Source organism: Cyprinus carpio, chromosome B18 (assembly GCF_018340385.1).
Source record: "Cyprinus carpio isolate SPL01 chromosome B18, ASM1834038v1, whole genome shotgun sequence".
Taxonomy (NCBI): Eukaryota; Metazoa; Chordata; class Actinopteri; order Cypriniformes; family Cyprinidae; genus Cyprinus; species Cyprinus carpio.
In genome coordinates this window covers 24,556,774-24,581,055 of record NC_056614.1, presented here as the reverse complement: position 1 = coordinate 24,581,055, position 24,282 = coordinate 24,556,774, and the positions used below count along the sequence as shown (strand labels likewise).

The following is a 24,282-nucleotide window of genomic DNA, read 5'->3' as shown; positions in this document are numbered from 1 at the left end:
AACTTCCGTCTCACCTGCCTATAAGAAGAAAGTTTTCATCGTGATTGAGTCATAAACACTCATAAATAAGTTAAAACGTGTATCAAAAGTTCTCCTGACCTCTTTCTCTCTGCAGGAAGAAGAGTGGTTCGAGCAGTCGTCTGATGTGCGCTCGCAGCTCAAGTTTTTCGAGCAGTTGGAACGGATGGAAAAGCAGAGGAAAGATGAGCGAGAACGAGAGATTCTCCTCAGAGCGGCGAAGGTAATCTGGCACCTCGTATTCTCAGATCCATAAACATTAATGATGGGATCTCAGCTGCAGAAGAACAGAAATTCTGCACTTTGCCCATCAACCACAAACAATCTTTGCTAAAAAATAAGCTAAAAAAGTCACTTGTATCAGTTCTAAAATCTATAGACATTTTCTTATTGAAATTGACTAAATATTATGTAAAATTAGTGGCATCATTAAACTGTATTATGTTTATTGACATTCAGTTGTCCATTCGCTATCCTGATTGCAAGATATCTTCATCGATCATACCATTCAGACCCATAAACCAATGAACCTTAAAAATTCATTCAGCATCAGGATTTCCCAAACTAGGGTTCATGAACTGAACTTAAAAAAGTCAAATTAAAACAATTAAATAATTTAAAAATAAAAACAATCAAATATAACACTTTTTTTTTTTTTTAGCATTTTTTAATATTTATTTATTTTTAAAGATTATATATTTTTTTCACATGTACAATAAATTATCGAAATTTTAACTTAAAATGCCAGGGGGAGTCAATATTTAGGTCAAAATGAACCAAAATTGATTAGGTTTTAATAAAAAAACAGCCAGTAAGATTGTTGAGCCACATGCTGGGTTAGTGTTATTTCAGATATTTTGCATTAATAAATAAATTTGTCATTATCAGATGCCTGAAACTTGCAATAAATCTGGGATTTTCATTGCTTTGTCACCTTCTAGAGCAGGGTTATAATAAGTTAACTAAGACTAAAACCTATATATATATATATATATATATATATATATATATATATAGGTTATTATAAGTTTAATTTGATTGAAATTATATATAATTTTAAATGAAATTTAATTTAATTTAAATTAGTTTATGTTTTAGATGGGTGTAAAATAGAATATTTTTTGTTTTTATTTTAATAAAAAAATTAATAAAAATAATAAAAATTAAAAAAACACTCAAGAAAATAACTAAAACTTTAAAGTTAAGATGAAAAATACAAAAATAAAAACCATGTAAAATATAATATAATTCTCAATAGTGTCTCAATCATACTGAGCCAATGGCATTAGATGAATAAATGTCTGTGCAAATCACTCAGAAATCAAAAGCATTCTTGCATAATTTGTTTTGTTGCATCATATTTTGCAGATATCAAAATATAATAGCAAAATTAACTGGCAGTGGCAGTTAACCCAAAAGTGTTTTTATTTACACAGAAATGCTCTTACTCATCTTTCATTAATTTCATGTATTTGGCCCCATGTCTTCATAGAGCTCAGCCCACAACTTATCTGAGGACGTCTGAACAAAGTTTACATTTTGTGTCCATCACAGTTTGTCTGATCCTGTGAAACGACCAGGAAGCCCCTGATAACCCCAAACGACTGACTTTCCAATTAAAGAGCCGATTGCGTCCACTCTGCCCTGCACCCATTGCCCTGAGCGGCTCAATGAAACAGTTCGGCTCCTTTCCGTCATTAATTCATTTAGCTCAGAGACGATGACCCGCCATAAAGACCCCCTCGCACGGCCGAGTCTCGCCTCCCTTCGGCCTAATGGCGTTATTATGCCGTGGCGTGCGAGATTATATCTCCCAAAACGAGACAGTTTAGCTCATACGCCAGCGCGAATGGCCACGCCGACCTCTGTGACTTTGGGACGTTATGAGACGTTACGCAAGCTGAAGTATCGCAGTTGTGAGGGATTTCAACTCCGCTGAAGCCTAAAATGTGATCAGGGAAGCATGCATATGTGTTTCCAGTTTGAATGCATCGTAAACGTGTTGTCTGTAGCTCTCTGAGCTCAATAAATCATTGCAAGTGTACTCTGGAAACAATGGATGAGTGAATATTGACAGACAGAACAAATAAATCTTGTTTTATTTGGGGTTGAGATCATTCTGTGGGAGCTTTGGTTTGTGTCCTTGTGTTCTCGCTCTGCGTCTTTAAGCTCAGCGTGATTTGACCCCTTAAACATGAACCTACTAAAATAAATCTCATCGTCCATTTCAAATATGACTGGAGTCTTCAGGGACGAGCGCGAGGGCCAGGGGCCAAACGCATTACTCTCAGCCGAGATAGCGACCAGTACGTGAACCGCCTGATATATTTAAAACCAATTAGCGGCGAGGAAGGGCAGAGTACTGCCGCCCCTCTCCTTGCTGAGAGAGGGAGAGTTAGGAGACGTTCTCATGGGGCAATTAAAAAAAGACCGGAGACCTAAACACGAAGCCCTCAGGATCACACTCACACACCTCACACATCTCTCTCTCTTTAAAAGAGACCAAATGAGAGTAAAATCACACAAGGCCACGATTAAATGCTTCAGCAGAGAGATTTAGCCTCTCTGACCACACACACACAAACCTGAAGACACAAGCAGGAATAGAGAGCTGCAGGGATGACGTATTTTAGCATCACCCTGGACCGGATTTTTCCATTGGCTTTAGGTTATTGCAGAAAATAAGCTCTAATACAAACAAACGTTTATGATTCTTACACATTACGTTCTTTAAGATAATCACCGCCACTAAGCTTCTGACAGCTCTTTCAGAGATATAGGCAAAAAAAAAATTCACGCAATGGTCAATTTTGAGATTTTAAACTATTTGGCTTTTCATTAAAGAAAAATACACTTTGAAGTGTTTATTTTATTGCACTTTTCACAGCGCATACAGTACATATTTAAAGACTATTTTGTCAAAGTGAGAATTTTTTCTTCACTTGAGCTGTATCTAAATACACCAAACTTTAAAGTTTTATTCCTTCTTATATTCTGAAGGGTTTTTAAAGAGGGGTTTGTTCATATAACATTTGCCTGACTTTATACAACATTTTATTCCTAAAGACATTGTGAAATTCTTATCATTTTTCTTGCTGTTGACAGCATTTTCTGATCTATAGAGTGATTAAAAGAGAGAGAAAAAAACTTTGTCATCAAAATAAAACAAGAATTTTGAGTTTTTCTGTTTTCCTGTAGTTTTTCTGTAGTCCTATTTAGACACTTGGTAGTTATCATCTTTTCAAGACACATACAACTTTAAAAAGAAACACAAGGAGGTATTAATGATGCATTATATGTCATAGGATAAAATGTGAAAATATCCCAAGCTTGTGTTAAACACAGACCTTACTTCAGGCATTTAACTAAAAACACATAAAACACTTTTTTTCCTGTGCATTATGTTCATCAAGATAATCTTCACAAATTAATTTTGAAGCCTAAATACAAAAGTAAAAAGTTACAGTTAGGCTATAAACTAACTACACAACGGTTGCAGGACCACAACTTTAATCTTCAGACAACTTGTTCAATCATTATATAAAATCTACTAGTTGGAAAGTGTGAGTTATAATGGTTTTCAAGAGTGCAAGTATAAACACATTGGCATGACAACATTTAATGTCCCCCATAACCTCTGTAGTCACATTTAGACACTTGGTAGTTGTCATCTTTTCAAGATATGAGAAAACTATTATTTTATAATAGTTAATTATGATTTGTTTGATACCGTAAAATAACATGCGAGGATATCTTGAGCTTTTGTTAAACACAGACCTTGCATTTAACCAAAAACGCATTTAAAAAACCCACTGACTTTGGCATGATGGAACTGGGAAAATCCTCATTTCTGGGTTTTAGGACTCATTCCTGTTGCACTTCGTGATGAAAGGACCACTAGATGCATGTTTGGGCTGCAGACCACTCTAGTTCGCAGACCAAACAAATTTGAGTAGGCCTAATTGTTTCAATTTTGACATTTGCACACACACACACACACACACACACACACACACACACACACACACACACACACACACACACACACACACACACACACACACACACACACACACACACACACACACAGTGATGATTCTAGATTGCACCTGCATCTGTAACAGTGTGTGCATGCATGTATTTTGTCTTTTGATTAGTAGTTGCCTGTGGCGGTGTGTGTGTGTGTGTTTGGAGGGCACAGCCTGCGGGTGTAGAATCACTCACCGCTGAACACACACACACACACTCCGTCCTTGACACATCAGATCTGCCCTTGTTTGTCCGCAACTATTTTAGTGTGGCAGATGAAGTGAGCTCACGACACACTCTCACCTGCCGTCTGCCCGTCTCTCCCTCCGTCCTTCCTTCTGTCGTTCATCCTCCCTCCATCTCTCTCTCTCTTTCTCTCCCAGAGTCGCTCGCGGCAAGAAGATCCAGAACAAGCCCGTCTGAAGCAGAAAGCAAAGGAGGTGAGGCTTCCATCATTACCACTGACATTTCAAGGCTCCCGCAGATGAATTTTTTATGCCGTGCTACATATGTAATGCCATTTAAAGTCTGACTCTGGGAAAAAAAAAGAAGAAAGTTTGAGGAATTATTTTCATTGATTGATGTCCTGCAAAAAATGAGCGTTTTCCTCTTTTTCTCCAGCTCTGAGCTGGTATTTAGGAGAATGTGCTGCGCTTTTATCCGGGGCGGAATGGGGAATCTGATTGGAGATGAAGTCAGAGTTTTTCCCGTTTGACGGATAATTTGCAGAGGCCATTAGCATCATAAAGGCGGATGGCGTGGCGCTCGATCTGGTCTTGCACTTGCAAGAAGGGAGACAATTAGTAACCGTTACCATGGTATGAGGCACAAATTGCTTGCTTGTGTCTTCTCCCGCATTGATTTTTGTTTTTTTATGCTGCCACTAATAAAAATAATGCCGTTCTCAATTCCTGGCAGATCTAATGACGCACTAGTTTTTACGGAAAACAGCTGACTTTGATGCTGAGCTGATGCATGTTTTTATGGTATTTGAAGAAACTATTTCAGATTTATTTAGATGCGTGTGTGTGAGGTGCATGGCGATGTTTGCCATCACTGATGCACTGACTACAAAACCGTGGCGCTGTGGACGTGAGTCCAAACTAACCCTGTTTTGAAAACGTCTTCTGATACGAGCACACAAATGTATTTGTCTTCAATCTTTGAGTGAATTGACAGACTTGGTTTGATTGTTCAACCCAAAGCTGAGCTCGATCCCACTCTTACAAGTGTGATTTTACTATGGATTTGAGAAAGTTACACAATGTTATTAATGTTTTTGCCCCTTTGATTTTTACAGCTAAAACTATAACTTGTAAACAAAACATGTAAAGAACATGAGTTGCAATTTGAATGAAATTTGTAAAGAACATGAGATGGTTGGTTTGGGCATTTATTTTTTTGAATTTAGAATTGTGTTTTATTCTGGTCAGATTAATTTATTTTTTATTCAAGATACACATATTATCAGTTAATGCTTTCCCTGGGAATCAAACCCATGACCTTTGTGTTGTTAGCTAGAAATGCAAAGGTTATGGGTTTGATTCCCAGAGAAGCATTAACTGATAGCCTAATATCACATTCTAGTTTTGAGTTACAGGGAGTGTTATTAAATATATTAAACATAAAGAATTATATATTAAGTACAGATTCCTACAGGTGACATTTCAAACAGATCTGTGCATACAGCCTATAAAACCTTCATATTTTTCAAGACTTTAAACTTTCAGACAATACTTCAGCAAAGTTTGTCTTTGCAAACCTTCCTTATTTCTAATTAAAAATGACACTTGGAGTTATAAGAACACAAGTTCATTTTACATTTACATTTATGCATTTGGCAGACATGCATTGCATTCAAGGTATATACATTTACATTTAATAAGATCATGCTTTCTCTGGGAATCGAACCCATGACCTTGATCTTGCTAGCGCCGTGCTTTACTGTTTGAGCGACAGGAAATTCTACCTCCTTAAATTCAAATTGCAATTTTGCATCCTGTTTGAAACAGGAATTAGAATATAAATTGATTCTCAGTTCAGTTCTGAATGGTACACAGCTCTGCTTGATGAGCTGCGATGAGAAATGAAACACTCGCCATCTATAGCGATTTACTCTCATGCATTAGGCGCGATTGCTTTTGTTCTTACTCTGAAAAACCCCCAGACCCTCCATGCATTCTCTTCCTTTTTGAAGACTGGAATCTATTTCTGTTCTACTCCAGACTTTTGTCTACCTACATTCATAACTGATTATTTATACTGATTTTAATGTTCTGTAAAGAAAATGTAAGAGTTTTTTCTTCATGCAAACCTCTCACAGTGCTAAAGTGGTTGCCAAGGTGTTGCTAAGATGTTCCGAATGTTCTTCAGCATTGCTGCTTTTGCTGCAGCGTTTTGGGTGGTTGCTAGGTGGTTTCTTTCTGTCTGGTGTGAAAAGTGATCTTCTTGCCTGCAGATGTGCATTTGTGGTATGTTTTTCACCTCTTTTGTAGTCCAGCAGGTTAACACGATGCATTTGTACACTCAGTAAAGAAACGATGCACTTCTTCTCAATAACATGCATGATTTAAGGAATAACAGTTTGCAGCATAAATGCATAACTTTAATACACAGTGCTAAAGGTTTGGTCACCCGTGTATCATCTCTGGATCTCCCGACTGTCATCTGTCCATCTTTTCTTTAGGTATCACCCTTGTTTCCTCTCTCTCTCTCTCTCTCTCTCTCTCTCTCTCTCTCTCTCTCTCTCCTGCTCCACATTAGAGAGGTGTAACCCTTTCGAGTGGATTGTAGTCTTCCCATCAGCCTGTGCTGTATGTAAATGAGGTGATTTGTAATAGGCTGTGCCCGGGGCCATGTGATCAAAGTGGATCTCCGCCCTGTTAAGTGGCAGGCAGCTCAGCATCTCAACACAGCCAGATTAACTTTCTAACCCACAGAACGACTACTACAGCTCACACACACACACACACACACACATACGCTTGCCCCGTCTGTGTCGTCAAAAACTCCCAACTTCTTTCCAATCAGAATTTTAAAAAGTCTGAAATCTCACTTTTATTTGCTGTTGCACCAGAAATGGCGTTTTCCCATCTCTCTCTCTCTTTCTACCTCTCTCTCTCTCTCTCTCTCTCTCTCTGGGTGTAATGGCCGTGGTCGTTGCTCAGTGCGGTTTTTTCTCCGGTTTTCATCTCCTGATCGGCTGCAGGCGACAGAGCTGCTGTTTGCGTCTGTCGTAGAGGTTTCGCACATCTGCCCAAATTTTCATCAGGATAATGAGGTTGATCCGCGCTGCCTTCACTCTCTGTGACGGGTAGAACGGCGAGAGAGAGGTTTATTACTCACAACCACACCAGGACACACATACACACATACACACAGACAGTAAACTGCACTTATGTGGCGTGTGTGTTAAGAAAAGACTCTTTCTGCATCTCTTGTGAGCGTTATTAGTAGTTAGTAGTCCTGATTTGTTCTTCTCTTGTGTGTGTTAATATTGTTTGTGTTTATACCAACAACTCCTAAAGAGGTTTTCATATTTTCTATTTGTGTTCCATAGAAAATATATTTACAAGTTTGGAATGACGTGAGTGATTAAATGGTGGCACCATTCTCATTTTTGAGACACTTGACATGTCTTATATCTTTCTCCTAGATTGCAGTGAGATTTAATTGAAAGCAAATAGATTAAATGTTTGCTGAGGTCTCCTGCTTCTCAGATGCTCCTGGAATCTCACATTTGCCTCCTCTAGCATTTCAGAAGAGATCTCAAAAATGTCTCAAATCTCTATTTGGTCTCAAATATTCCTCATTAAATTCTACCAATGATTTGCTCTTCTAAGCACATTGACTTTAAAGTTCATAGTTCACCTGAAGCACAATGAGATCATCATTTGTGTCACTAAAGTGAAGGTGTTATCCACATTGTTATTTTAAAAAATTCACATTTTAATACCTTTTTTAGCTATATACTCTTATTTTACTGTATTTTCAGTATGTTTGAGTTCATGTTGAGATCTCTGAGATTTGATTGCAGACTTCTGCGTTTTGGCAAATCCAAGCTTAGTTTGAGTTATTTTTGAGCTACTTTCTGAAAGTAAAGAGTTTTTTTTTAATTTGTCCTGATTTTTTTTTTATTTGTTGTGATTTTGATGTGATAATTCTTGTGATTTTTCTTTCCTTTGGGAGACGCCATTAAACGAGTGTCTGCCTCGACAAGCGCGTGCATCTGATGGACAGATGTTGTCTGATCCGGGCAGGTTTTCTAACCATTTGTCTTTTTAAGCCCTTCACAAACATCCCATTCCCTGTAATGTCATCGAGCGTGTGTGTTCAGGAACCTATTTCCACAGTCCTCATGTTGCCCACGATGCCCAAAGGTCAGATGGGATATTTTTAAAGCGCCCTCGGTGAAAATCAATGCCCAAAAAAGAGACAGGATGCAGGGCCGCACGCCCTAATCAGCAGCGCCTCGCCGCAGATACAGTGATACAAAGCAGAGAGATTGTGAGGGGACACATGACAAATAGAGAGAGGAAGAAGGCAAAATAAAGTGAAAGAAGCCACAAATACATAAAAGAGAGTGGGCGAGAAAGGCCCTGGCAGATACATCACTGTGTCAGGTCACAGACACTCTGCGGCCACAGATTCATCATCGCTGCCCCGCTCTCAACAGGAGAGGAGAGGAGAGGCAGGGCAGAGGACGCAGAGTGACCACTGCTGACCACCTGGGTAAACCAGTGCATTTCACCACAACAGCCCCTGGACCTGCGCGCCCGCCGGCCGCCGTGTCACAGACAAGGACAGAGTAACAGAGGTGGCGGTAAACGTTTGCTCCCGGTGCCGCTAAATGCACGAGTTTGTACCGCTGCTGCTGACAAACACAGAAGAAGTGAATCTGCCTGAGATCAGTCAGAGATCTTTAGACCAAACAAGAGATAAATCAGCTAAAAATTTACATTCTGTCATTATTTACTCATCCTGCTATCATTCCAATCTGCACACGATACAAACCGCCTAAACACAAAAGAAGATGAAATAGAATTTTTTTTTCTGACCCTAAATTATGTGTAGAAATTATTACTTTTATTCAGCAAGGATGCATTAAATTGATCAAAAGTGACAAAAGATTTCATTTCAAATAAATGCTGTTCTTTTGAACTTCCAATTCATCAAATAATCCTGAAACATAAATTGTAGAACTGTTTCCACAAAAATATTGTGCAGCACAACTGTTTTCAACATTGATAATAATCAGAAATGTTTCTTGAGCAGCAAATCAGCATATTAGAATGATTTCTGAAGATCATGTGACACTGAAGACTGGAGGAATGATGCTGAAAATTCACAGCAATCAATTACATTTTAACATATATTGAAACACTTATTTTAATGTTTCACATTGTTACTGTATTTTTGACCAAATAAATGTAGCCTTGGTGAACAGAAGAGACAACTTTCAAAAACATAAAAAAACTAAAAAAAACTTACCAAACCCAAACTCTTGAACTCTTCTTAAATGTGAAGTTTAGATAGTTTGTGGTGTGTCAGTTTAATGTTCATTAATTAATTGACTTCATGAAGAGTGAAACATCAGTGTCTTTCTTTAAGCTTCAGTACATGTTATCTTCTGACTCAACCAATGACGTGAGTTGGAGGCGGGGCTATCTGATTAATTGGCCAATAGAAATGGGGCTTAGAGCCTCCAGGGAAATCAAAATATTTTAATACATATTTACATTTAGCAGACACTTTTATCCAAAGCGTCTTACAGTGCATTCAGGCTAACATTTTTTTACCTAACATGTGTTCCCAGGGAATCGAACCCACAACCTTTTGCGCTGCTAACGCAATGCTCTACCACTGAGCCACAGGAACATACATGTATATAACAAAAGATATGGACAGTACTGTTGTAGACTGCCACAGAAATAGAGTTTACTGTTTGAAAAAAAAAGGTCTGATATCCTACTTGGTCATCATTAATATATCTCGGATTAATTTCTGAAAATATTGTGTAGCATTCAGACAATGTTAGTTGTGTTTGGTGAATGAATATGTGTCTTATGCTTGTTTCATATTCACATCCTTGTGAATCTGAGATCCTTCACGTGAAACTTGGATGTGTCCGCTGGGAATCTTTTGGCTTTTTGTTCGAATAATTTTCCTCAAATATTTTCCCTCCTCAGGCAATTGCAGTTTCTTTCTCATTCTTCCGTTCTCACCATTCTTTTTCCCCTCCGTCTACTTCTCTGTTTTAATGCTAGCGTTGTGTTCTTACACCACAGCATTTGTGGGTAGCAGCCTGATCCAATAAGACCGAGACAGATAAAAAAGCCACAGACACAAACATCCCATAATGCCTGAACACTCTGGTTCCTTCTGTAAAGCAAACTATCCTTCGGAAAATGTGACTGTGCAGAAGGAAAGACGCGCTGGAGCTTTGTGTGGATTGATTTAGACCTCAGAATGTGATGGAATATCTCCATCATAGAAGGAATCCAAATCGTTCTGATAAGTTTTAAAGAATATTTTAAATCTCCAGATCTAAATTAAGCTAAATTAAGCCATTATTATTAATAGTAGCCTACTCATCGTTATACTTGAAACATAAATAGAGATCAGACTTGAAGGTGAACCATGCAAAAGAGCTCATAGTTTGCTCTCGAGTTCTCAAGAGTGTTGATCTTCAACCTCAGATATTTCTCTTTTTTTAAACTAAATTGGGGTTTCTTATACATAAACTCAAGTTGACAAAACAAGCTCAAAAAATATGTTTCTCCTAAAATTATAAAAAAATAAAATAAAGTAGTAAATAAAAGTTCGAGGGAAAATTTGATAATAAATATTCAGTTCGTATTGATATCTTGGCAAATCTGAGCACAGTTTTAGACCTTGCTGAGAATTTTTAAAGAAGACACATTTGAGATCACCAAGGCCTTTTTTTTTCAAGAAAAGCAAGAATCTTTGGCACCATTTGCTCTCTATTTAATCTCATTGCTGTCTAGGAGAAACATTAGAGATACATTTGATTCTAATCTCAATGAAAATTCCAAAAGTAAATTTAAAAATCCTGTTTTACAAGACAAAAGATGTTACTCAGCTGCTGAAACGTCTGTCCTTGATCTGTTTTTATTTTCCTCTTTGTGGTTGCTTGTTTCATCCCTAAAATTCCTGAAGTCAAATTTGAGACGTAAGAAAGAAGGAATGGGGGAAAAAAAAGTGCAGAAGAAAAGCAAGCTTTAAAAATACCTTTGGTGTTCCTGTGTGTTTGTGAATATTATTACAAAGTGCCGTAATGAGAGAAAGAACAACACAAAGCGAGATTTTTGCCTGCGAGCGAGATGGCGAGGAATCTGAACAGTGAAAGCCCCGTGTGTGTGTGTGTGTGTGTGTGTGTGTGTGTGTGTGTGGCCGCCTGTAGGAGGTCTTTCTCTTTGTACGTGGATCTCCTTGGGATGCTAGCAGCAGGGGAATCAGGAATGAAGAGCTACTCTTTTGGGGATGAACTGATTGGTCTGAGTAACAGAGAAAAACACAAAGAGAGAGAGAAAGAGAGGCGAATGGGACACATTGAACAGAAAGATGAAAGGGCCAGTGTTAGAAAACCAGACTCCAGACTAGCCATTCACCTCTGTTTAACCAAAGGCGGCGACCTCTCTGTCTAGTGACCACACAGACAATTCAGCAGAGCTTTAGAGATGAATAAAAGAGAGTGATCTGCCACTACTAACTACTACTGCCACTATAACTAACAAACTGCTGTCCATTCTCCACACATATTCTGCCACTTTATTTTCCACATCCCTTTTAGATGAAGTAAGTTTTATTTACAAATATCACATGTGAATGGATTGCTGAATCATTCAAAAGTGTCTCTTCTGCTCACCAAGTCTGCATTTCTTTGAACAAAAATACAGTAAAAACAGTAAAATATTATTATTATTTAAAATACCTGTTTTCTATGTGAATATCTGTGAAACTGTAATTTATTCCTGTGATCAAAGCTGAATTTTCAGCATCATTACTCCAGTCTTCAGTGTCACATGATCTTCAGAAATCATTCTAATATGGTGATTTGCTGCTCAAGAAACATTTCTGATTATTATCAATGTGGAAATCAGTCGTGCTGCTGAATATTTTTTGTGGAAACTGTGATACATTTAATTTTTCAGGATTCACAGATGTATAGAAAGTTCAGAAGAACAGCATTTATTTGAAATAGAAACCGTTTGTAACATTAGAAATTTCTTCGCTGTCATTTTTTATCACTTTAGTGCGTCCTTGCTGAATCAAACTATTCGTTTCTTTAAAAATGATTTGTAATTTGATGAACTTCATCTATTTTTTTTGTAAAAACTGCACATTGAAAAGCATTTATTATATAATTTCTTTACATCAGAGCTTGACTGTTATGCTTCTGGACATCGTTTGTTTCGAACAATGTTTATGCAGCAACTAACATCATTCATGAAACACAACTAAAGGAATTTCAGTGTAAATCATAAATCACATTTATGCACCACTTTATGTTAGAATGGTTTATGTTTGATTCAGACTGATAATATGTCTGCCCGTCACATTGATGCAACAATTTACATGTAGTAGTAAGAATGATTTCACAAGCAGTTTACACAGAAATATCCCTCTGCTTTTTCATGAATGCAGCTTAATAAGTATAAAGTGATTTTGCTTCTCTAAAATAATAGTAAAAATAAATTAAACTATATTTGCAAATTTTTAAAAAAAAATATGGAAACCAATATAATATAATATTATGTAATATAATAATGCAATATAATATAATGCATGAAATAAATTAATTGCAAAGTCTATTTTTGACGCCAGTGAAATTCTGTTGATAAAAACCTGAATTTGATTTTTAGACAATTTCCCACAAATTCCTTCTGCTCATGTTTCATGAATAATATGTATAAAGTTATGTTGCTTTTCCAAAATTAATATACAAAAGTTTTTGTATACCAGTGCAATTCTGTTGGTAATTTAATTTTAATTTTTCTGCACTAAATGTAAGTGTAGCCTCAAGCTGGTTAGTGAACATTGTGTTGTGGCAGGTGTCTTTGGTGCTTCGGTCACTTCCAGTGCAGACGCGTTGTGACCTTTGACCCTTTACACTCTCGGCTCGAGAAACAAGACGGTGCATGCGGCCTCTGCCTCTCATTTCCCTCTCCCTCGAGCGTTTGCGGGAAAGAAGAGCAGAGTGAGAGCAAGAAAGATGGTTGAGAGAGAGGGAGTTTTGAGAGAGTGTGCCAACCCCGTCCGCATGTTTCCATTAGATTGTCGTGTTGGCTAATTAGAGAGCGGCGGCATGATTCACCTTGTTAATTAGAAGGACTTGCACACCATCGGCCCCGCGGCTCTGAGAGCGAAAACGAGAGATCCAGAGAACGAGAGGGCTCTTCTTCAACGCCCGCAGTCTCTCCTTCTCTGAAGATCCTTTTGCTGTTTGATTCGAGAATGAATAAATCATCGCGCATACGACTCTTCATCTGCCACCGATGCAAATTACAGCTGATCAATCGAAGGTGACGTCGCGCTACTTACGGAAGAAAGAGGTTGAGAGGGGAAAAGACTGCTTGCCCAAGCACGGGTGACACAAAAATGGAAATTTTCTACTTAGATAAGCTGGTTTTTAATGATCTCCTCTCGCAGGAGCCAAACGATGTTGCTTGAATGCGTTATTCTGTAATTCCCCTCCATATAATAACGCGAACCCAAGTTAGTAACGCCAGCAATAATTAAAGATGGATACCAGCCAAGGTCAAACGAGGCACACATGTCTGCGGTTCTGTTGAATATGAACGGTGTTTTAAGAGCAGGAAGTGACCTCATAATGAGCCGGACCCCTGGGGACGCCCGGGGCGTTTGTGTAATTGGGGCTTGGCTTGAACTGCAGGTCTCTGGAAATCTCTCCACAAGGAGCAAACTTCAGCCAGTGCTTTTACTGTATGAATGTGCTTTGAGCTTCAGTGTCTTTTTGCTCAAGGTCAGCATGTCGAGCCCTGTTTGACCCTGAGGTCAGTTCACACATAGATCAATGATTTACACATTACTGTGAACTAATAATGGACATGCTGGCTCTAACCAGATCTGCTCATTAACTGTGCAAAAATGTATTTATTTATTTATTTATTATTCAAAAACTCTATTTTATTTAGTATTACATTTAATTTCTGTTCATTGTCTGACTTTCAAAATACTGCAATTATCTGATATGGTAAATATCTCACGTGAAATGCTGATACTTAAAGAGAGCATAAAATCAAATTGGTCATTTTCTTAGGATCAACAATTCATCGGTGCATCCTTTTCTAATAAAAAAATATGTTTGTCTTCATAATCATTCATCAAAATGTATTTTTCTCTACTTCTAGATATATTTGCCTCTAGTTCTAGATAGATATACAGGTAGATAGACATATTTGACCCTGGAAAACAAAACCAGTCATAAGAGTCAATTTTTTTTTAAATTTAGATTTATACATCATATTAAAGCTGAATAAATAATCTTTTCATTGATGTGTGGTTTGTTAGGAGGACAATATTTGGCTGAGATGCAACTATTTGAAAATCTGGAATCTGAGGGTGCAAAAAAATCTAAATATTAAGAAAATTGCCTTTAAAGTTGTCCAGATGAATTATTAGCAATGCATGCAAGTTTTAATATATTCACAGTAAGAAATTTACAAAATAGCTTCATGGAACATGATCTTTACATAATATCCTAATGATTTTTGGCATAAAAGAAAAATCTATAATTTTTGACCCATGCAATGTATTGTTGGCTATAGCTACAAATATACCCCAGAGACTTAAGACTGCTTTTGTTCTCCAGGGTCACATACAAGTACCGTCTTACAATTTCCCATTCAGTGTTTTGTTCTCCTTTAGTAATACCACTCATTACAGTAGTGTTAATTAATTTTTTTTGTTGCCTTTAGGTTGCATTTAAATTTTTTTTCATATATATATATATTTTTATTTAATTTATTTTGTTAAATTAAATATAATTTTTTAATTATTAGAATATTTATTTTATTTTATTATTCATTTAAGAGGTCAATATTTGTGGAATTGTTACAATAATTTTGGATTTATTTATTTTTTAAGATGTTATTGTTTGTGGATTTTTTTTTTACTATATTTGTGGATTTTATTTATTTATTTATGAAGAATTTGGCACTCCAAAGAATAGCAGAGCACTGCTCAGTGTCCCGGGGCAGGAGGGTTAGAGGGCAGATTTTGCCCCCTGCTGGTCCTTTATGTCCCAGACTCTGGTGTTACTGAACCTCAGTGTTGCCCAGTGAAAGATACCCCCTCCTCAAACCAGCCGATCCTCCCGTTCCGCTCCGACACAGACATCTGTCTGCAGGAGTGTGTGCGGCGCCGTGGGCCTGTGGCCTGTGAGGGGAGGAAGGAGAACAGAAGGTTCTGGAGGGCTGATAGAGACGCCAGGTTCGGACTTCACGACGAACAGAGCTCAGATCTTCACCTGCATGCGCTTTGTGAGGTGAAACACACGTGTACAGGAGATAGATAGATAGATAGACAGATAGACAGATAGATAGATGTGAAACATTGAATTGTACATATTTTCAATTTGCTGTATTCTCTTACATGTGATGGCATTAATGTTGCCCTCACGTTGACCTTTGTAAATAATCACAGAGTACAAGAGTAACAGCTGCTCTTCTCAGGTCTGAAAGAACCAAACGTAAAGATATTGATCATCCACAGGAGGGTGCGATTTGTGTGTAAATGGCTGCTAAAGGTTATCGTATCGTTTCTGATGCTGTTGCTCTTTGTTGAAAGGTTACGCAAGATGAAATAAGTAACTTGAGGTTATAAGAAAGCACCTCTTTTTTGCTCTTGCACCGAGAGCAGTGAATTCTGTGTCTCAGCGTCCCCGCTTCATTATTCTTATGTGATGAGCGTAATTACGACATGCAAAACTTCTGTAAGTTTTACTTAACGCTGAGAGCAATTACCATTTCTACAATCAGCCAACTATTAAACATTTATTTTTGAAGCAGCACGGAGAATATATTAGCAGTTAGCCAAAATAATTCATATGCATATTTCTCTAAATTTGTCCCCTGTAATGAGCGCGGCGCTTAGCTAACTCTACACATAGTTGAGCTATAATCCCCCCACTCCCCGTTCTCTCTGGTGCACATGGGTGATTCGTCTGTAATGGCGGCCGCTCTGAGAGCTGGCACCACAGATGGCACGCTGGGACCCGCATTTATCAGAACGCCATAAATCTGAGACTCCGGCAGTTGCTGCAGGCATGAAGCGGGAGCAGAGTCTGGTGCCAACTGCTGTGCAGACATGCCGGCTCCGGTCCTCGAGTGGGGCATCGTGGGCTGGAATAGGATTATTTAGGGGTCAGGGGTCAGCGGTCTGCGTCTGCTGGTGATATCAGGCCTGCAGAGGACTGTGAGGATGTAGAGAGAGTCAGAGCACTGAGCGTTTACAGGGACACCTCAGCTAATAATGAGCATCCTAATGTTGTTCCAAACTTGTGATTGGTGGATGGTGTTATACATGTATTATGTGATGTATTTACATACATGTATGTATTTACATGTATATATTTATATTCAAATAATTTATATATATATATATATATATATATATATATATATATATATATATATATATATATATATATATATACATAATATAAACATAACAAATTTTTCTTAAATAAAAACATGCATTTGTGTGTATTTATATATACATAATAAATATACACAGTACGCACACATATATTATGTACACAAATCTTTTCATTGTCCAGCAATAATAATAATTATTATTATTATTATTATTATTATTTAAAACTAAATTATTTGTTTTATATTTCTATTATTTGTTTTAACTGTAGTAATATTTCCTGATCGGTTTGGTTCATAATGAAATAAAAATAACATTTAGTAATAATAAATATTATTCTATCATATTATAATTATTAACAGTACAATAATATTTTTTCTATAAAAATACTTTTTATTGGTTTCATTTTTAAAGTTTAATAAAAAATATTTTAATATAATAATAATAACAACAATAATAACTATTGTTATATTTTTTTATAAAAAAAACTATAATAATAATAATAATAATAATAATAATAATAATAATAATAATAAAACATTAATAATTATTCATTATTAGTAATACTATTTATTTAGATTATTATATAATATGAATTTTTTTTTATTAGTTTGCGAATGACGTATCATGGCACCTTATTAACTTATCATCAGCCTCTGATTAGCTTCCACTGTCATTGTATAGAAAAGAGTCACATGACCATTCTGCTAAACATCTCATTTTCTGTTTGATGGAGGAAAGAAAGTTAAACTGTCGGTTTGAAATTACATTTGTGATTCATGTATGATTCAGATGTCCCTCCAAATGCATCTTCTAGACAACAATAAGAGAGCAAACTGAGATGATTCTTCTGAAAAGAAGATCCTGATTATCTCAAGTGTCTTCAATGGTTTCAGAAGAAATTCTTCCACTAAAGTGATGCCTGAAGGTGTTGCTTCAGGTGAAGATGAACATGTCTTCATAACGCCTTCCTTTCCTCTGACACCACAGACTCACTGTCTACAGACACAATTTGCATTGGCTGTTGAAAACCAAAGCAATCTTTATAACATGCCATTTTGAGGGCAGCATCACAGTTCTCTCTGATCTCTCTCTCTCTCACACACACACAGACACACGCACACACACACACACACACACACACACACACACACACACACACACACACACACACACACACACACACAGAGAGAGAACTGACTGCATGAAAGATTGCATTGATTGCCCTCATTCAGTTTAGCAACACACACACACACACACACACACACACACACAGTCTCTCTCTAACACCAGCGGGCACAGGGCGGTTCACTCCCTCACTGCAGACAGACTGTGACGCGTGTGTGTGAGGCCATATGTGGCTGTGTATGTCTGTGTGTGTGTGTGTGTGTGTGTGTGTGTGTGTGTGTGTGCGCTGGCCTCGGGCTCAAACACGTCCTCAGAAAGGGTCTGTGAGCGAGGCTGCCCCGCAGGAAACCGTGACATTACCTGAGGCGTCACTGAGCCCTTTTACACTTCACAAAGTGAAAAATCACATCAGAGTGTGTGAGCCGACACACACACACACACACACACACACACACACACACATTTACATTCACACCTGAATATCTCTAACTACATTTGAAAGGATTTTGAGGTAGAAGACACTGATGGATGTGTTGATTTGATTTTGGTGATTTGCAGAAGATGATGTCACTTCCTGTGACATCATGCCACAGCTGAGACAGTTGCTTGCTTTGGAATGCAATAATAATAGTCTAATTCCCTGGTGGAGCTGACTTACAAAATGCAAAAAAAAAAAAAAAAAAGTGTAAAAAAAAAATTTTTGTGTTTTTTATGTTATTATATATTGTTAATTAGTTTTAAATTCACTCTAAAAATGTTCTCAGAATGAATGATATATTTGTTCAGGGGACTCATTATCGTATAAAAACACCTTTATCAGGAAGCTGAATCTGTATTATAGCAGAATATTCTCTGTTGTTAATAATTGTTTTTTTTTTTTGTTATTGAATATTTACTTGCTGTATGTGCCTGGTATTTTATGTGTAATTGAGCATATTATGCAATATCTAAATGCTATATTTTGTCCCAAAACCTCATTACGATGCATGTTTAATTCAGTATAAATGGTTATTTTTTAATGCATGTTTGTGTAAAATGTCTAGTATTTTTCAGTCCAATCAAATAATGAGTTAAAATGTGATGGCTAATGTTGCTTCTGGTTCATTTTTCACAGGTTGTATTTTTGAAGTTGACTGCAGTGCACTGTGGGATAGAATATTCACATCACATTTGGCCAATGTTTATCCATTTATTTCATGCTTACATATGGACAATTCAGTATAGATGTAGAATTATGCTGCCATTCAATAGTTTGGTTAGATTTTTGAAACGTTTTGAATGAATTCTCCTCTGCTCACCAAGGTTGCATTTATTTGATTAAAAATGCTGAAAAAACAGTGATATTGTGAAATATTATTACAATTTAAAATAACTGTTTCCTATGTAAATATATGTTAAAATGTAATTTATTCCTGTGATGCGCAGCTGAATTTTCAGCATCATTCCTCCAGTCTTCAGTGTCACATGATCTTCAGAAATCATTCTAATATACTGATTTGCTGCTCAAGAAACATTTCTGATTATTATCGGTGTTGTTCAATATCAGTTGTAGGACAGAAAGCCCTGTCTTTAAATTAAAACAGCCAATCAGCTTCAAGTATCACATGATCTCTACGACTCCAGAATGCATATTAACTGAACTAAACTGAGTTCTCTAGTGTGATTTAAGCTCAAGAAGGACAATTTATGGCTCAATCTTTGTCAGTTTTATTGTTGATTTGTGTTTGATTATAGAAATGCAAGCTTAGTAATTAGTTTTGGAGATTTTGTTTATTTCTCTTTTCTAGAAATAGCTGCCTGGGGTATTAATAAAACGGATGGCAAGTTGATTTTGATGTAGCCGTGGGGTCTTTTATGGACTTTTTTGTGTGTCTGTTTGTGTGACGTTTTATGCAGCTCACACAGATTCTTTACTAGCCAGCAGTCTTTACGTCATGGACTAGCCTTTTGCTGATGTTTTATACACTTTACTGACTATGATGTCACTTCCTGTGAGTGTTCTCCAGCTACTTCCTATTTTCTTGACAGGATTATGCACAATTCCGGTCCAGATCTCATCCATTTCTCTGATATTTTCAGAGCACTTGTGTTGTTTTTTAAGAGTTTTGGGTTTTGTGTTGTTTGGTTTTGGTTTTTGTTATGGTTTGATATGGTTTTTTGGTGTGTAATGCGTTTATTTTTTTCTGTTTTCAGATGCAGCAGCAGGAACTCGCTCAAATGAGACAACGAGACGCCAACCTGACGGCACTCGCTGCCATTGGCCCTCGGAAAAAACGCAAAGTGGACTCGCCAGGAGCAACGACGACAGGCACTGAGGTACGAACCTCTCCACTGAACCATATGCACTTTTCATTTGGCTATTAATAGCCTGCTTTCATCATCTCTCTTGTCTTGTGATTTGTGAGAAGTTTGGTTCATTTGAGTGAATCAGTTAAAAAGGAGTCGTTTTGAATCGTTTTCCATGAACAATGTTGAAACATGCACTGATAAGTATTTTAACTCTCACATTAATCATCCGGAATCTACTTGACTGAAACTAGCTTGGTTGACATTGCAAAAATGAATTCGTTTTAACACTGTTAAAGTTTACTTAATTTGATTCGTTTGCAGCTGATGAAGAAAAAGGCTGTTTAATGTTGAATAAAGAGCAGAGCTCTGCAAAGTCATAAAATAATACCTAATATGAAACCCAGAATAATTGATTTTGTGAGTGCTGTTCTCTTTTTTGTTACATGGCATGTCTAAATCATCACTAGAGCAGCAAATTGATTATACGTTTATATAATAATTAGTGCTATAAAATTTTTATTGAATAGTGTGTTTGTTTTTTATATAATTAATTTTTTTTTTTGTTGAGGGACTTTAAGTTGTTGTTATTATGAAGTTTGCTACCAGCTCTGCTGCTGCATTACACAGGAGACATGAATGAAAGAAACTATTATATTTTATTTGATATGGTTTTTTTTGTGAATTAAGTGGGTTTGTCTTAGTTTGGTGTGTTGTTTGTTTATTTCTTTCAGTAGGAAGGCCTGCTCGTATTCCCTCACGGATTCTGATGTTTGAATACCATAAACTGGAAAAAAACACTTTGTTAATGTCAGCTGGTCATTTTAAAAACCTGCTCGTTGACGTGTGTGTGTGTGTGTGTGTGTGTGTGTGTGTGTGTGCTTAGTGAACACAACCACAGTGAAAGCAGGCTAACTAAATAAATGCATTACTTCTGCATCATGAACACCGTCCTGACCTCTTTCACTTTATTGTAACCGTTCTGACATCAACAAGAAGCGTGAAATGTGTATGTACACACACAGATACAGCGCTTATGAGTAGTTTTTACCCTGCTTTTATGGGTTTTGTTGTTTTAAAGCATTAAAATCAAATTAATTTCCCTCTTTTGCAAGTGATGAACAGAAGAAGTGTTTAATGTTGAATTAAAAACAGATTTCTAATATGAAACCCAGAATAACTGATTTCATAAGTGCTGACTTCTTTTTTTTCATCTCAGTCATCACTGGTGCTGCTAATTGATAACATACTATAAAAAACTCTATTTTTATCTTCCGTTCTAGTAGAGAAATCTAAACATACTTGAGAAGAGGCATTGTGTAAGAGGACCAGATAATATATAACGTTAAATCACAATACTGTATATTATAGCATAAGGTGAATCTGTATTGTGGCAGAACCGTGGTTAAAATGTTTTATGATATAATGAATCTAACATTATGTTCCTTAAGATTAAACACCATTTGTCGATTATGATGGTCAGAATGTTTTACTTTGACATTTCAAATAATATTCTTAAAAAAGCCATATTAAATCTCAAATAACCACTTATCAATTGTTAAACACAAAGATAAAACCTAAGGGGTGAATACTGTTTTAAGGCACTGGATATGCACATTTACACATAGTTAAGATGTAAGTTACCAGAGGTCATTTTGTGTTTAAAAGTCTGGGGTCGATAAGGTTTTTTAAAATGAAAACGTTTCTTCTGCTCACCAAGGCTTCATTAGCTCAGTCAAAAAAAAAAAAAACAGGAAAAATTGAAATATTATTACGATTTCAAATGACTGTTTTCTATGTGAATATATATTAAAATGTAATTTATTTCTGCGATCAAAACTGTATTTTCAGCATCATTACTCCAGTCTTCAGTGTCACATGATCTTCAGAAATCATTCTAATATTCTGATTTGCTGCTGATTATTGTTGAAAACTGTTGCGCTGCTTTATATTTTTGTGGAAACTGTGATACGTTTTATTTTTTAAGGATTTTTTGATCAATAGAAACGTCAAAAAAAAAAAAAAAACATTTATTTGAAATTGAAATTTTTGTACATTTTAAATTTCTTTACTGTCATTTTTGATTAAATGAATGTATTTTTGCTAAATTTCTTAAAAAAAACATTTTTGATCCCAAACTTTTGAACACTTTTGAACACTATTAACACTATTGAATACATATTGTTACAGCTTAATGGCTTATAAATATTTCATTTCATTTCATTTCATTTCATTTTATTTTATTGCTCCATGGTAAAACACAAAACATTTCATTTTCTTCTTAAATTTATATTGCTTATAAATATAATAATTATGTAGTAACACAGTGTATATCTAAGTACCATCTGATGGCAGTGTCATGGTACGTTCTGAGTTCTGAGGCTGAGTGTCTTGGCTGTTTTGTGTGCTTTTGTGTTTGTTTAATTGCAGTGTTTCTGATTGTTTAATTGTAGGGTGTTTTTCTGAAGTAACGCCACCCATCTGACCACCTCTCATGATCACGAGAGAAGAGAAAGGCAGGATAGACACAGGGAGGAATCTTAACTTATTTTCACTTTATTTTCACCTCCCCTCATTTCTTCATTTTGGCTGGGGCTGTGTGCCGGCCTGAGGCGTTTTCTCTGCTTTCTCCAGAGCAAAGTGAATGTGACTTTTCTAAGGGGGTCACGGAGTGGCTGTGGGCTACAGCAGCGCCGCCATATTCCAGCCTTCTCCGAGTTTCACTCTGGGGCTCGGCAGAGATTTGATCTGCGCGCGAATGTGCTCAGGGTGAGCTGCACCGCTTCACTCGCGGTCCTCTGATTGTCGGAGTATCCCGACTCTGTTCTGCCGCTTTAATCCCAAACAAAAGCCTCTCAGTGTCCGGAAACGGCCACCAGACCGAAACGGAGGACTGAGAAAGATGCTGAAAGAGAGGTTTAAAACAGGATTATTTTTTAATTAACTAAAATTAAGAATAAAACTGAAACGATAAAAAAAAAATATTTACTTAAAATAAATTTTAACTGATTAGTTAAAAGCAATTAGATTTATTTTATTTCAGATAGTTGCCAAGGAAACATTTCTCATTTCCATTTAGTTTAACTTAATGTACTAAAATAAATGTAATTTAATATTTTTTTTAAATTAAAAAAATAATGAAAAAAAATAAAATAATAAAACAATAAATAATAACGTAATTTAATTAAAATAAATTAACATTTTATTAAACTGAAATATAAATGGATAAAAATAAAACTTAAAATATTAATAAAAACTATAATTGTATTTTAATATTACTAAAACAGAACAGGTTTAAAAGCTGTGGGTTAGTCATTGTTCTTGAGACGTTACTCCTTCTTAACTCAGAAGACTTAATGGAGACTTAAGTTATGTTTTTATAGAAAGTAAGTTTGTCTGTTGTTTGTCCTAAAATTCCTAAAAAACTTAGACAAATGAGTCAATAGTTGTCGTCATATAGTAAGATTATAGAGTAGATTTAATCTTGGGAGAACTTGATAAGAAATTAAGAGAATATGTTTGTCGTCTGAATCTTTAATCAGAATTTAATGGGAACTTTGTCTATACATTTTAGGAGATAATTTGATTTATTTTACTATATGCATTTGATATGGGAGAATTTGATGATAAATTAATTTGTGTCTGTTGATTGCAGATCAATCTGAGCACATTGTTGAGATCTCTTGTGAAACTGTGCTACACATGTGGGATTATACTGGGGTCATTCATGATAGTTTGATGATCTTTAAATGGTAGTTTTTGTCCTTTTAGAAGTTTGTCAGACCCTCGTCGCTATACTCGTCACTTTTTATGTTTCATAGAAGAAAGAAAGTCAGACGGTTTTGGATCGACCTGAGGATTTGTTCATTTTTGAGTGAACTACTCCTTCATAGAGATCTCATTTGTGATGTTTCCGTCCCATGGGTTACCCTGAAAGGGCCCGTCAGAGCGTGTGTGTGACTGAAATCAGGTAGCGCTGGTGGCGGGGCGGCTTTTGGGTGTTTCTTCTTCCTCCTTCACCCCTCCTCTCCTCTCGTCTGGCCAGGCAGCAGATCGCCGTGGGGCTGAACCTGATAGCCCATGTTGAGCGTAAAGTCTGTCTCCATCCTGAGCTGGAGAGTGCAAACAAAGAGGCCTTACATCGCTCCGAGGGGTAGATTAGAGAGAGGGAGACGGGGGCCC

The 24,282-nt window shown here is 36.6% G+C and overlaps 1 protein-coding gene across 5 annotated transcripts in view; it reads left to right on the top strand.

Moving 5' to 3' along the window:
• Positions 1 to 24,282, top strand: part of LOC122140472 (transcription initiation factor TFIID subunit 4-like) — an 87,458-nt gene that overhangs the window by 34,906 nt on the left and 28,270 nt on the right. For 3 of the 5 annotated variants that reach the window (XM_042744529.1, XM_042744530.1, XM_042744527.1), the window contains 3 exons: positions 116 to 241; positions 4,431 to 4,487; positions 20,008 to 20,130. In XM_042744529.1, coding sequence (XP_042600463.1) covers positions 116 to 241; positions 4,431 to 4,487; positions 20,008 to 20,130 — 306 coding nt within the window. Of the gene's footprint in view, positions 1 to 115; positions 242 to 1,510; positions 2,793 to 4,430; positions 4,488 to 4,668; positions 5,403 to 20,007; positions 20,131 to 24,282 lie in introns of those variants that run through there. The other 2 variants (XM_042744531.1, XM_042744532.1) reach the window with 2 other exon arrangements.